The sequence below is a fragment of the Galeopterus variegatus genome, unplaced genomic scaffold (genome assembly GCF_000696425.1).
Source record: "Galeopterus variegatus unplaced genomic scaffold, G_variegatus-3.0.2 Scaffold81, whole genome shotgun sequence".
NCBI lineage: Eukaryota > Metazoa > Chordata > Mammalia > Dermoptera > Cynocephalidae > Galeopterus > Galeopterus variegatus.
This window is the reverse complement of record NW_007726192.1, coordinates 189,465-205,434: the sequence shown is the minus strand read 5'-3', so window position 1 is coordinate 205,434 and position 15,970 is coordinate 189,465. Positions and strand designations below refer to the sequence as shown.

At 34.4% G+C, this 15,970-nt stretch overlaps 1 protein-coding gene across 1 annotated transcript in view; it reads right to left on the bottom strand.

The window, feature by feature from the left end:
• The window catches only part of LOC103596167 (WD repeat-containing protein 70), a gene marked incomplete at its 5' end in the record, with an annotated part of 258,626 nt that overhangs the window by 89,746 nt on the left and 152,910 nt on the right, over window positions 1–15,970 (bottom strand). The window contains one exon of the mRNA XM_008579746.1: window positions 13,359–13,533. Within this exon, the coding sequence (XP_008577968.1) occupies window positions 13,359–13,533 (175 nt within the window). The remainder of the gene's footprint in view (window positions 1–13,358; window positions 13,534–15,970) is intronic.

Here is a 15,970-nt window from a genome sequence, read left to right as displayed (position 1 = left end):
GCCTTACCTACCTCACAAGGCTGCTATGAAGATCACATATTTGGGGCATACTTTAGAAGTGGTTTCAATTTCTGAATTCTAACTCATTAGTGGGTCATAAAATCAATTTAATAGATTATGATCAGCACTTTAAAAAATGGAATAGAGTGAAATGAAAAAAACTTGGAGTGCACTGCACATTGGAAGATTAGGAATTATTATGGTAAATAAACATTTTCAGTTTTATATGTCTGTCTGTGCAAAGATATGCATGTAGTCAGTCACAATGTAAAACATAAGTTTCTGTGGTTAAAAAAAAAATACAGCTATACAGATAAGTAAGTCTTTTGTTTCTGTTATATTTTCAGACTGAAAGTACATACAGTTTTTCAGAATAAAACAGGGTTATCTCATGATGAATACAGTGATTAGCTCCTTAACGAACTGCCCCATTAGCATCAGTACAGCATCAGTGTTTTCCACCCAGGGTAAATATTTGATGACAAAAAGGAAAATTATCAGGCCATTCAGAGTGAGAAACAGTTCTTTATATAAAAGACAGAACTTTCTATAGTTCTTTCTAACTATAAAAATTGGGGCAATGACTTTAAAAAATATATCTGAATTAAGATTTGATCCTTGCATTACTTTGCAGGCTAGAGCTGAAAGCCACAAAAACTCTGATGAAGAACAAAACTGGTAAGTATTAAAAATATTCTGAAGTAGGTTTAACAGAATCTTGTCATACTCTTTAATTTAGGTCTCACATATAATAATCAAAGTTTCTGAGAAGTTTTAAGAAATGCGATAAATTACTAAGGCTTGGGTAATTAGAAAAAAACAAAACAAAAATAAAATAGGGAGGACTCACTGCAGCACCAAGAGTTTTAGAGCTCAAATCATCACTGGTTGTACCACTTCTCCAGTTGCAATGAATCAGAGAGTAGGCTAAAACAGAATGCACATGGACTAGAGAACTGCTTCACATTTTTGGCTCCGACTTTACTTTCTGTATATAAAAGCCCTACTAGTGGCTCTATTAAGTGAACATTTAACATTTACTATTTTGTTTATAATGGATAAAACAGTAATGTTTGGCCTTGTTAGCTTACAAAATAAATCATAGCTGTCCTGGAGCTGAGAAACATGGCTCAGGAAATATCTCTACTAGAGAGAGGCATCCCTTATATAGGCTTTCTAGAGACTATAATTATCCCGCAGAGAGTCTGACCATTTTAGACAATATAAAAGCCCTATCTCGATACTGTAGAGTACTGTACTTATGCTTTATGCTCAAAATCTTCTTTTTCTTTTTTAAGTATTAGGGAGCATTTACTCCATATTGCCAATTGATACAAAATAATAATGAAAATAAAATTAGCTGTTCAAAATTAGGTAAAATAACACAAAATCAAAGCTGGCTTCCCTCATTTCATGCGACCCAAATTCTGAACTGCAAAGAGCCTACTTACCATTAGAAAATAAGGCACTATGACAGGGAATGACCAAATGTGTCTTATGGAATCATTTTCCAAATTAAATTCTCTATTTTATATCAGTGCACAACTCTTTTAAATAGGCATAATTTTAAATACTGTGAAAAAATGAGCTTTACATCAAAATACCCATTTGTCAACTCTAGCTTCAAAAAGTCTTCAGAATCCAAACATCAGGAAGTTACCTGGATGTCTGAAATAGCCCCTAACCAGTCTCCCTGCTTCTACCTACTACCTTCCTCTCTTTATAATTATTCTTCATGCAGATAGGAATGATTCTTTTAAAAATGTAACTTGAATCATGTCATTCCTCTCCTAAAATCCATCTAATGGCTTCCCATTACCCTTGAAGAGTTTCCAAACTCCTTTTCACAGCCTACAAAGCCCTATTTCATCTGATGTCCTCCCATCCCAAACTTTTCCCTCTTCCTCATTCACTTTTCCCTAGGGAAGGAAGTCAGCTTATTAATCTGATTGGTGAATACAGGAAGAACAGCTGAGAACACATGGCTCAGCTTTTTCCTTTTCCTTCTTGGGTTCAAGCTACCCTTAGGGAGTCACTCTCCTCTGCTCTTCCATGTCCTAAGTCTTCCTGGAACAGGCCTGGCCGGGGTCAGTGTTGGCTGAGACTGGATGGGCAAATCTGTCCAATTCTAGGAGTCAGCAGGTCAGGCACTTCTGGCTTTCCTCTTCCTCCTCCTCTATCTGTGATAAAGATAATTCTGGCCTTCATCTGTCATGCTTTAGCGATTAGTCTTATTCCCCAGTTTGTTTAAAAACTAGGTAGGGAAGAGGGGTGCTAATTATAAGCGCTACTAAAAAACCTAATACACTGAAACACATGCACGTGCAAGGCACACACCTTGTATTTGAGTACAGAAAATAACCTAGAAATGCTCATCTCTGGCTAGCATAGTTATAGGTGACTTATTTTCTTCACATGCTTTTCTATTTTAGATGAACATGTTTACAAATAAACATGGATTACTTTTACAATCAGAAAAAAAATAGTGAAAATTAACTTTCTTTGGGGACATTAAATAGGGCAAAGCTTGGGATTAGGTTTTCAGAGGAAATCATGAGCTATGTTTTGGATACATAGTCTAACGAAATAGAGTTACCAAATAACTGCCTCTAATCATGATTACATGCAAAGCAGATAAAACCACCTTACCTTTTATACAGATATTTCATTTTGACCTTTATATTTTGGCTAAATTCAAGTCACCAAATAGTGACAAAGCAGAATTACATTGTTCTCTTGAATCTACATAGCCCCCTTGGTCTATTTATTCAATATAATGATAAGAGATAAGATTATACTAACTGCTAATTTATAATGTTTATACATTTAATTCCAGAATAGGATCTCTTATTCCTATATTTTAAACTGAACTTTTTGATATATGACTGATCTCCATTTTTCCTGCCCTAAATATCAACACACATCCATAAATATTCATACCTTGTATAAGTTTTCTACTACCATGTTTAGCAGAACATTCTAATTCTTCTAGCTTTACTTATAAGTTAAACTGTTTTAAGAATACTTTTAAAAATCTTTATAAGTAAATATTTATGTTAACTCAATTCTAATTTTTCTTCAGGCTTCCTCAAGCAACTTTGATCAGTATACAATCATCTAAACACACAAATTTTTTCACGCACTGTTTTCATCAGTTACATTTTTTCCTTCTGTATGCTGGTATCTATGTATCTAGGTAGTGGATAAGTTTTGCCTTTGTAAGGATACTACCCAAGGTCTGTAGTTCAAAATTAAAATATGAATGCAAGGATTTTTTGATACAATTTAAATACGTAGGGTATAGGTAAATAAGCCCTTGAAATTTAATTCAGAAAATACTTATCAGTTCCTTACTATATATGCTTTGCATACCAACAAATCTAAAGGTAAAAAGAAAAAAATACTCACCCCCAAAGAGGGTGACAGTGACATGTAAGCTTTTGTGTTCTTCACCAACTTAGGAAGGGCAAAATATTACCTACTTCATCTATACCCATATTCCAGTGGCAAGAGAACTCAGGGTTAAAAGTTCCACTGTACATGCAACTTTGAAAAGACTATAATGTATTTTAATAATAATAATATGTATCCTTCATTTTTTAAACATCTTTATGAAAGTATAATTTAAAACCATAAAGTTCACCCATTTTAAGTGTACAATTTAATGATTTTTAGTAAATTTACAGGGTTGTGCAACTATCACAACAACCTTTCCATCAGGATCATTCATTTTTGAACCATAAAGCAGTGCAGCATGGTGATTTAGGAGTGCAGATTCTAGAGTCAGAGTCCCTGGCTCCACAACTTACTAGCTGCATGATCTTGGGAAAGGTGTTAAACTTTTCTCTGCTGTACTTTAGTTTTCTCCTCTAAAATATGTGCTTAATGGTAGTATTTAATTCACAGCATTGTTCTAAGGATCAAATGAATGAATTATATATATATAATATATAATGAATGAATGATATATATATATATGTATATATGTTTATATATATATATGTATATATGTTTATATATATATATGTATATATGTTTATATATATATATATGTATATATGTATATATATGTATATAGCACATGGAACAGTCCCTGGAACAAGGTAAGTATCCAATAAACATTACCTACATAGAAGAGCTCAAATGTTTTTATCACAAAAAAATGATAAATTTTTACAATGATGAATATGTTAACTACCCTGATTTGACCATCACATACTGTATACATGTATTGAAATATAAATCTGTACACCACAAATATGTACAATCAACACATTTCAATTAAAAAATAAATTCCTTTAAAAAATTACCTATTATTACTACATGCTTTAACATCTAGTTATTGGAAAATAGGCTGAGAATACTATTGACACAAATAAGCATCACTACATACTGAAGGCTAAATCAAACAACCTGTTAACAACACACTTATTTAATAATGAATTTTGAATAACAGTAATTTAAAATTTGAAAACAAGAATAAAGCAATTGAAAACCAGACCAATTTAAGTTAAAACCTATGATGCTCTGATAGCATTCATTCATTCACTCATTCAGCAAATGTTTATTACTGTATTAATAAATGTTAAATATTTGTGTTAAAATATTTCATAAAATATTTATGTCATGCTCATCTCAGGCATAGAAAAACAGCAAACAAGACAAAAAGTCCCTAACCATATAAAGCTTAGGGGGGAGACAAAATGAATAAGCACGCAAATGCAATATAAAACAAAATAGTTACACAGTGATAATTGTTACAAAAACAATAAAACAAGGCAATGAGACAGAGATACAGGGACAGTAAAGCAAAGGCACTACTCTAGACAGGTAGTTTGGTTCTAGAACCGGCTTTAATGTATACTCTCTATTACACCACTTTGTGGTTCTTTGAGAAGACATTCCACCAGAGGCCAGAATGAGAAGTTAGCAGCCACATCCAGGGCAATAAGTATGGCAAAGGCCTCCAGGCAGCAAGCATAACAGGCGCAAAGGCCCCAAGGTGGGACAAGACCTAGAAATACATGAAGGGAAAGATGCCGGCTAGCCAGGAGCTTAGTAAGCATGAAGGAGACTGGCAGAAGAGGTAGACAGACACCAGATTTCACTATTTGAATCACTCCTTCCCTATCCAATAGCTTGAGCCAACATTACATCACTTAACTGGACACGTCTGCAGCCTGGGCAAACCCATCATCACCACAGACCAAACTATGGCAAAGCACCCCTCACTTATTAAAAACATGAGATTTTAAAACAGAAGATTAGAGCTGGCCAGTTAGCTCAGTTTGTTAGAGTGTGGTGCTGCTAACACCAAAATCCAAAGTTCAGATCCCCATACTGGCCAGCTGGCAACAAAACCCACCTTAAATTGGAAGATTATTTTTCAAAAAACATTTGAACTATTTATTTATTTAAATATTTTCAGGGTTTACACTCCTAGATGCAGGCTGAGCATCCCAAATTCAAAAATCTGAAATCCAAAATGCTCCAAAATCTTAAAGTTTTTGAGTTCCAAAATGACACTGAAAGGAAATGTTCATTGTAGTATTTCAACTTCAAATTTTCAGATTTGGGATGTTCAACCAGTATAATGCAAATGTTCCAAAATCTGAGAACATCCAAAATCCAAAACACTTCTGGTCCCAAGCATCTTGGATAAGAGACACTCAACCTGTATATAATCTTCTAGTTGATAACAGAGCACCATGACCGTTCAAAAGCATCACTGAGGAGATGGTATCTGATTTGGCCATCTTCAGTTGATGAGATCTCCCCCAGCAGTGTGGGGGCATACAGGAAAGAGTGGTCAGTACAGGGAAAGGCACCAAGGCAGTCAATTACAGGATAATCATAAGGGAAAAGAGCATAATCCAGCCTGATTTTTTAAAGTTTTTTTTTTTTAATTTTATGAAGAAAGTTGTGGGAGATACTCAAAAGTTGGAAAAAGACAAAATGAAAGGCTTTTGGTGTCATTCTGAGCAACTGTGAACGTTATTCAGTATGTGCTAAGCATTGAAGCAGTGAGTATTGCATTTAACACGATTCAAACTGGAGCTGGATATATCACGGAGGATGGACAGAGAAGGGTGAGGATATCCAAACACAAATTAGAGATAATGAGGTCTGAAGTACCATGAAAGCAAGAAATTAAATTGAGAGGGAAGATGCGAGGGACACTAAAACAGAACTTATAACACTAAGACTGGTTACAGCAGGCAGAGAATATTCTGAAGTTCTAATGGAAAACTAATTTTAAAAACTGCTTTTTTAGGGCCGGCCCGGTGGCGCACTGGATAAGTGCGCCGCTTGGGAAGCGCAGCGGCGCTCCCGCCCGAGGGTTCGGATCCCACATACAGACCGGTTCCCGCTCACTGGCTGAGCGAGGCGTGGGAGCAACACCGAGGGTTGCAATCCCGTTGCCGGTCCCCGGTCCGGTACGGGGGCAACACTGAGGGTTGTGATCCGTTGCCGGACACGGGAAAAAAAAAAAAAAACTGCTTTTTTAGCAAAGTCAAAAGGAAGAGTGGGTTCTAAAAGAGATGGGGAGTTGTGTTTTAGGTATACTGGGCTTAAGTTCTGGTATATCATCCTGGTGGGGTTGTTCCATGAGTAGCTGAATGTACATCTGAAATGAGGAATGTTTAGAACAGAATTAAGAGAAACAGATTCAGTCAGCAGTCACGAAAAGTAATGATGACTGAACATAAAATAGTTCATCTTCTCAATAAGAGACTGAGAAAGATGACACCCCTTTACACTAATATGGAGACAGTGGGAAACAAAGCCAGTGAGGGAGGGAGTCTGAGAACAGCAAGAACAAGAAGGTAGTGTCACAGAAGACGAGGCTGTGCCTAGTTGCCTTGAGTTTAAAACAAGAGGAAAGTTGGTAGAAGAGGCTGTTTCAATGAATGGTGTTAAAAAGGAGAACAAGAACAGAAAAAAGACAGCTGAATTTAGTGCTTAGAAAGTCTTATTCTTAGAGACACTAAACGAGAATGGACAATGTCTTCTGATAAATCCTCAAAATACCAATTTTCTAGTTTCTTCAGGGCCTTTGAAAGCAAAGTGGATAGGGTCTTTGTTTTGTTCATTGTGGTATCCACAGCACCTAGAACAGTATCTGGACCAAATAAGGTACTCAATAAGTTCTATGAAATGAATGACGTGATCTCTCTACTTTTCCATCTATCTTCCCCTCCTGCTCTTTGTTTCCCTCCCTATTAAGCTAAGAGTCTTACAATTGAGCAACTTCTTACCAACATTCTAAATTACATGGCTCCATTATTCTTCTGTTACATGTTCCCTACTTTATTCTTTCTCTGTTAGTTTTTTTTTTTTTTCCTTTTTGTCTTTTTTTGTGACCGGCAACGGATCACAACCCTCAGTGTCGCGCCCGAACCGGACCGGGACCAGCAACAGGATCAGCAACGGGATCGCAACCCTCGGTGTTGCGCCTGCACCTCGCTCAGCCAGTGAGCGGCCGGTCTGTACGTGGGATCCGAACCCTCGGCGGGAGCGCCACCGCACTCCCAAGCGGTGCACTGTAGCAGTGCGCCACCGGGCCGGCCCTCTCTCTGTTAGTTTTTAGCATCTTCTCTGTATCCCTGGTGTCCTGAAATTTCATGATACATGGCTTGGTATGAGTCTTTTTCATTCTTTCCAAATGAATTCTTCCCACCTGAAAAGTCATGCTTTTCAGTTCGGAGACCTTACTTGGGTAATTATTTCTTCTCTAATTCTATCCTCCCTACCCTACATTTTCTCTTTCTAGAACTTTCTAGTCAAATACTGGACCCTGAATTGACCCTTAAAATGTAAAAACCATTCTTAGCTTTCAGGCCACACACAAAAAAAGGCACTGTGGTAGATTTGGCACATCGGCCATAGTTTTTTAACCCCTGATATAGGTTTTTGAGCCAGACTGCCCACTTATATCCCTTGCTAACTGTAATCTTGGGTGAGCAACTCAATCTCTTTGTGTATGGGTTTTCTCTGTAAAATGATAATAACAGTATTTATATCATAAGGTTGCTGTAAGGATTCAATGCAAATTACATGTAAAGTGCTTAAAGCCCACATTAAGTACTTAGTAAATGCAATAATAATAATAATAATAATGAAGGAGGGGGAAAGGAAGAATGGGTCTACATGAAAATTTTCACCTTATCTCAGCTTTGCCTGCAATATAGGGGCTCTCTAACAGACTCCCTCTCAAAGAAATTCTTTAGTCTTCTGTGATGGTGAGGGAAGAGCAGTGAATCGGTTGCATGGGGTAGAGGAGAGAATTGCTAAATAAATCAGTTCGTCTCTTATAGGCTTCCCCCACCATTGCAAACGTTTCAGCTTTCTCAAAGTGGCTACATCAGTTACCATTTCTGCATCTGGCCTCCAGCTTCAAATGTGTCTTGACTTCTCTCTCCTGCTATCATCTCCACTCTAACGCTTTGTCCATGGGGGTTTATGCTTTTAAAGATGCCTTTCCTATAATTTTAGTGGGATTTCAAGAGGGAGCAGTGTTGAACAGACATGTTTAACATACCATGTTTAGCTGGAAGTCTTAAATTCAATTATTACATTATCCCTACACTCCAAAACAAGGATAACAATCATCTTTTTAAAAAAAATCTTTTAACCTAAGTTTTCAAAAGCCAGTATTTTTTAATTTAATTAATGTTGCTTCTAATAGTATATGACACTTTATAAGAGCATTATTATTAAAACTTTATAGCTTTCATTAAAATAACTGACAAATTAGAACTTAAGTTTAAGGGCTGCAAGTAATTTTATACAGTTTTAATGGTTACTTGTGTTTTGAGTCAATGGCATTTTCTCGAAAAGTAATTACTGAAAAATATGGATGTCAAGAATACTACAGGACAGATTCTGTCATATGTTTTCTCTTGAATATTTGTAAAAAAATTATAATTCATATATCTACTCAGGCATAATTAAAACTTAGGCCCAAAACATTTCAATTTATTGATGATGGTTGTATTTTCACACAATGAGTGACTGGATAGCAAGGGATCTACATCCTTATTTTCCAAAATCTTACCTTTAGTTGTCAAGGTATCTGTCAAACTCAGATTCACAAGACTTAAACAGTATATAGACTCTTCACAAGAGTTAAACAGTATATAGAGATATGGAGAAAACTACATAATGATACATGCCAATTTATGCCTATTTACAAGCATATGGGAGAGAAGTAAGACAATGAGGGTAGAGAGGGGAAGCACAAAATAGAACAATAAACAAAAACAAAAATTATTTTGAAAAGTGCATATTTCATATATGGTTTCATTTAAATTAAAAATTTTTTGAAAAAAGCAAAGAAATAGAGCTATATCTACACACCAGATTGTCTATTTTACGCTTCAAATGAAAAAAGCAAATTGCAAATTCTCTTTGTATATAAAAACAAAACTTAATCTATATATCTATGTATACACATATTAATAAGAAGAAAGGTGCAGAAGGACATAAGTCAACCTTTTAACATGGGTTACCTAACAGCTATTGGAGACTAAAAACAAAACTTAATCTATATATCTATGTATACACATATTAATAAGAAGAAAGGTGCAGACGGACATAAGTCAACCTTTTAACATGGGTTACCTAACAGCTATTGGAGATATTTAAAGATCTGTGGTACTCTGGATATAAGCTATTATTGGTTGACTATTTCTTGTGCTCTCTCTCCTTCATACCTGTTCTTTTATGCACCAGGGGCTTGATTTGCCCAGAAGCTAATCTCCTGATGTGATTACTAGTCCTTGTCTCCCATTTCTCTGATTTACTCTCTGGCAAAGCCAAGAGAGTATGGGCACTGACCAGCCACTAAACTGGAGGAATGTCCCTGTGGTCTCTAGTAAGCTTGAGACTTTCCTGGCAGAGACTGGGTCAAGTTGTCAACGGTGCCTATTGCCAAATCAAACAATCTAAAATATTATTCCCTCCCACCTCCTGTGTCTAGGGAAGGCAAAACTACATGAATATGATGGATCCCCATTTTCCTGACAAAAACACAATCTACAAGTAGTAACTGCAATACAAGAAAATACAGTATGTTTTTAGTAGAGTCTAGCATACTGTAGATTCTTGATAGATATTACAGAGCAGCAGCACTGTTTTGAGCAAAATAAATCCAAAGAATGAACTTGATAGGTGCTTTTATATAAGCAGAAGTCATTAGGTATTCATAAGACTACACATGCTAAATTACTTTAAAAGTGAGAAATTATACTTGAGACACAAATATTATTTTTAAAAATCCACCTGTTACTAACTAATCCAAAATCAGTCATATATACAGATTGTGTATTTATATATCATTAAGGACATACCCAAAATTACTTCAATATCTCTCTCCTCTTCCCCTCAACTAAGATTCACACACACGCACATCTCTATCTCACTGTGTTTTCACATAGCTAGAAAAGTTTTTTTATGCTACTGTTTTTCAATGTGTTCTCAGAGATAAACTGACCATCTCACTTTATGTCACCTTTTTAGAATACATACATTTTTAGAATACTCATTCATTCAACAAATGGATATTGAAGGTCTGCTATATACTAGGCACTGTTCTTTGCTCTGGGAATACAGCAGAGAGCAAAACAGACAGCAATCCTTTCCCTCATTAAGCCCATATCCTACTGGAAGGAAACAGCCAATAAAGAAGTAAGTAAGTGAAACATATTGTATAAAATGTCAGATGTTGCTCAGCAGTACAGAAGAAAGAGGAATCGAGTACCACTGCTCCGGAGAAGGTTGTAATTTTAAATAGGGTGTGGTCAGGGAAGGTCTAGTTGAGTAGAGGAAATTTAAGGAAAGAAATGAAAGACGTGAGGGAAAAAGCCATAAGAATATCTGGGAGAAGAGTGTTGCAGGTTGAGGGGTTCAACACGCAAAGGTACAAAGACCTTGAGTCAGGGTGCACGTTGTCACCCCTCCAATGTATTCTCCCCTATTCTGCTTCTCCCTCACTTTACTCCAGCCAGGCACTGGCCTCCTCGCTGTTGCTCACACGCGTGCAATGGGAATGGGAATGGGAACTATGGAAGCAGTGCGGACCCACAGAAGCTCCTCTGATGTGGCTGCCTTCTCAAACTGACAAGCATGCCATCATCACATGAATGAAAGGGACCTTGGGCAAATGACCACTCCTCTTGAGCAGCAATGTCCAATAGAACTTTTTGCAACTTTCTGGAAATGTTCTGTATCTTGTCTACTAAATAGCCACTAAGTCACATGAGGCTATTGGACACTTATGTGGCTACTGTGGCTACTGTGACTAAGAAACTAAAAATTTAACTGTATTTTATTTTAATTAATTGAAATTGAAATAGTTAAATGTGGCTAGTAGCTAGTAAAGACAGGTCTTGATAACACCGGAACTTATCATTAATAGAGATACCTTACCTCTAAAAAAAATATGTTTTGTTTAATTTGCTAAATCTCTAGTTGTTCTAATGAGAATTTTATGCTTAAATGTGGCAATTATGATTAAATGTGACTTAATTGTCACAAAAAACATATTAACCATTATCCACCATGTAATTCTTTGGCTGCTACATGGAAAAACTATTGCTATTAGACTTTCTTACCTCAGCTTTAGTGTTTCCCTGTGCATGATTTTTTACTGCTGAAATAAAAGTTAAAAAAATTTTTTTAATCTGTTTTTAAATCAAGCTGTGTTTCCTGCTGGCAAGTTTTTTTCTTCTATTTGATTTGTTTTCAGTTAATACATACTTACATGCAAATGTAAAAATATGAACGAAATATAACAAATGGATTGTGGTGTAATAAACTCTACATTCATGTGTTAAATTCTAACAAAATAAAATCAAAGACAGTGATTGGTAGAATAGCTTAGCAGATTATTTTTTGGAAACTGGCATTCAAATGGCTTTGTTTTCTACAAAACCGGGAATAAGAGATCCTGATTCTTTCATGACATGCAAGGCCAATCTTCTAAAACTATACTTAACTTTGTAAAAATACATGGGTTCTAAGAAAAAGGAATATACATATACCAAAAACACTACTATTAAAGCTACACAAGAAAACTGCATGTTTTAGAATTTCTATGTTTAAATCAACAGCACCCAGAGACGATGAAAGCCAGTTACTAAAAAATTTATTGCTTGGTTAAAACTCAGTTTACAATTCAAAGGAGATTTAAAATCTCTGTGCTGTTATGAAGCTTTATGGGGTTTACAGTGGAGATGAAAACAGAAATAAAAAGACCTGACAAACATAAAATGCCAAAGATACTTCCAGCATTATCGGCATGGATTTTCTACCCCCCTACCCCCACCCCATCATTACCTTTTACCTTATTCCAACACAACTGACTTTAACTCATCTGCCTGAAAACACAACTATGTTTCCTGGGGTCCCTTTCAAATTGTAAATGTTTGATGGATAAAGCTGAACAGAATATTATTTTTATAATTTTTTTTAAAAACTAGATTGTAAACGCCATGAGGGCAGAAATTTCTGATAAGGATTCTCAGCCTAGAATAGTGCCTAGCATATGTGAGTATTACATACTCAATAAATATTTACTGAATTAATAATTTGACCAAAATCTTTCATTATAATAAAGATACCCAAATGGTATTATGACATTTGCATAGAATTTTATTTTAAACTGGTAATCTAGGCACATTCCACTTCTCAAACATTTTTGCTTCACCATCTATACAAACAACAAAGCCCTTTTTAAAGCTTATTGGTAATTCACAGAATTAGCCAAGGGCTTTCATATTCTTTTTTTTAATGATTCCATGACAAAACTTATTTTATTTATTAATAAATAAAAATTAATTTATTCTAATAATGACCTAAAATTGTAAAGGGAAAACCTGAAACCTATTCAAATGAAATGTTATAAAATATTAAAACAAAATATTATTTAAATTACTACAGAAATAATATAAAACAAGTGATGGATCATTCTGGACTTTTCACGTTTTTCTTAAATCTTTAAAGGATATTTTCTAGTTCTCTGTTTAGTCTTGTTTTATATTACTGTTAAACCCTTCACTTTCAAAATCAAATAAATTGAGATGCCATATAATAAACTTCACTGTGCTTTTTTACATTTTATACCAAAAGAGCAAATTTATTTTAAAAACAAAATCTAATGCATGCTGGAAAATACTGAGTTGGAATGTTTTCTGAAATGCTGTTTACTGCAAAAGTCCCAATGTTTGATCAACTAACACTGAAGTTTAAATTAGGTCTTAACTCAGGAAATTGACCTTCATAATATTTTAACATGATGTTTTTCTTTAAAGGTGATTGTCTTCTAAAGAAAAAAGATTTAAATGTCCTTGACTTACAGTCAATTTTCGGTCCCAGATCTGTATGCTTCCATTCTGGCAAGCAGCTGCTATGAGGTTTCCATCTCTACTATATGTACACGTAGTAGGAATGACTTTTTTACCCTGTATTGTCCGTGGTTTAAACACACTTTTTTGCTTCTTTGGATTTTCAACTTCCCATGTCCTCACAGTCCTAAAATGAATCAGAAGATTATCATTTATAAAAAAGAAAGGAGTTTAAAATAGGGAAAAGTCCATTAAAGACAACCCTATCTTTTAAGAATATAAGTCACATTATTTTTAAATAAAACAAAACATGCACTGTAAAATATTCTCCATTCACAAATGAGGTTGCTCATGAAAATAAATAAATTGAACCATCTGAATCGTGTTGTCAACAAATCAAAAAGGAAGTGGCAAATTTTACTTCAAATCTATCAGAGTTATCAGTTCTGACATTCTAAAGCAGTGACCTCCAAACTCTTATGATTATACATCCTGGTCAGTAAAACTGTTGAATGTATGCCCCCTATATAGGCACATTAATTTTTAAATTACTTACATGTGTTAATAGTGCACTGTTCTATAACATACACTAGAACACACACTGAAAAATAAATCACTAAAAAAGAATGATGTTCCTCTCTAGGGCCAAGCAAAGATCACATGCCCCTGGGGGAGGAGTAGAAACACAGCTGTCTGCCTCTGAGCTTTCACCAAGTAACAAGGAACAGCAGTCTAGGCCTAGGGCAGGAGCAGAACATCCTCCTACTCAAGGTCCCAGGGAAAGAAACACTGCCACTGAGGGTGGGCAGAACAAAAGCCATATGACCCAGAGGGAGAAGGAAAAAAAAAAAAAAAAAAGGATAAAATACAGAAAAACAAAGATAGACCAGCAACCTCTTGGCAAAAAATATACAAGCCAAACCACTATGAAATAACATCTCTAAAGTCCTGAAAGAAAAAACAAATTGTCAATCCAATATTCTATAGCCAGTGAGAGTATATTTCAAAAAGAAGGTGAAATCAAGACTTTTCTCAGATGGACAAAAGCTGAGGGAATTCACTGCTATAAGACATATACTACAAAAAATGTTAAAGGTCTTAACACAGAACAAACGTTACACAAATGGAAATCTGAATCTACAAAAAGAAATGAAGAGTGTTGCAAACAGTAAAAATGAGGGTAACTATAAAAGACATTTCTTAAAAAAAATATTTAAATCACTTTAAAAAAGCATTATAAAGCAAAAGTAGTAACAATGTATTATGAGGTTTATAGTATATGTACAAATAACATGTATGACACAAAGAATGGGAGAGAGGAATGGAAGTATACAGTTTTATACTATATTTGAAATAGCATAATATTATTTGAAGAGAGAATATGATATATTAAAGGTGTACATTACAAACCCTAGAGCAATTGTTAACACATTTTTAACAATGAATACATAATAATGGAGATAAAATGGAAACAAAAATTCATTTTAACAAAAAAAAAAGCTAAGAAATAAAAACAATGTGATTAATAGAAAACAAATAGCAACATGGTAGATGTAAATCCTCATCAATAATTACATTAATTGGAAATGGCCTAAAAACTCTAATTAAAAGGCAAAGATTGTTAGATTGGATTAAATGAAAGTAAGACTCAGACAGAATCTGTTTTTAATTATTTATATAAATATTAGTATACATAATATATAATATATATTTACTTAAATATTATATATTTATATGTAACCTCAAAATTATTTATATGAATTTAAATAAATTTATTTATTGTACATAAATACATTATATGTTACATATTACATTTTGTATTTATATACAATAAATAATCATATACTATATACTATATTATATATCAAGATTTATGTACATTAATACTAAAAGGATGGAAAGAGAGTATCATGCAAACAATAAAAAAAAAAAAAAAAAAAAAAAAAAACCCCTGGTGTGACCATATTAATGTCAGACAAAGTAGCCTTCAGAACAAGGAATATAACCAGAGGCAAAACAGAAAATTTCATAATGGTAGTCAATTGATCAACAAACATAACAAATCTAAATGCATATTCCCCTAATAACAGAGCTTCAAAATATAAAAACAAACTTAATAGAAAAGAAAGGTAAAGTAGCAAATCCATACTTACAGCTGTACACTTCAAGACTCCTCTCTTAGCAACTGATGAAAAAGTAGACTCCCCAGCCCCCAAAAAGTCAGTAAGTAGAAAGAAGACCTAAAAACACTACCAACCAGTTTGAGCTAATTAACACTTATAGAACACTTCACTCAACAACAACTAGATGTACATTCTTAACAGGTGCACACTGAAATATATTCATCAAGATAGACCATAGTTTGGGCCATAAAACACATCTAAACAAAAAAATGGCTAAAATTATACAAAGTATGCTAAATAAAATTAAATAAGCAATCAATAACAGAAATGTATCTAGAAATATATCTTTTCCCAAATATTTAGAAATAAAGAAATACACTTCTAATCAATCCATGAGTCAAAGCAAAAAAATTTATGTTATTAGAAAATACTTTGAATCCAACCAATTATGAAAATATACAACATATCAAAATTCATGGTATTCAACTAAAGCAGAACATA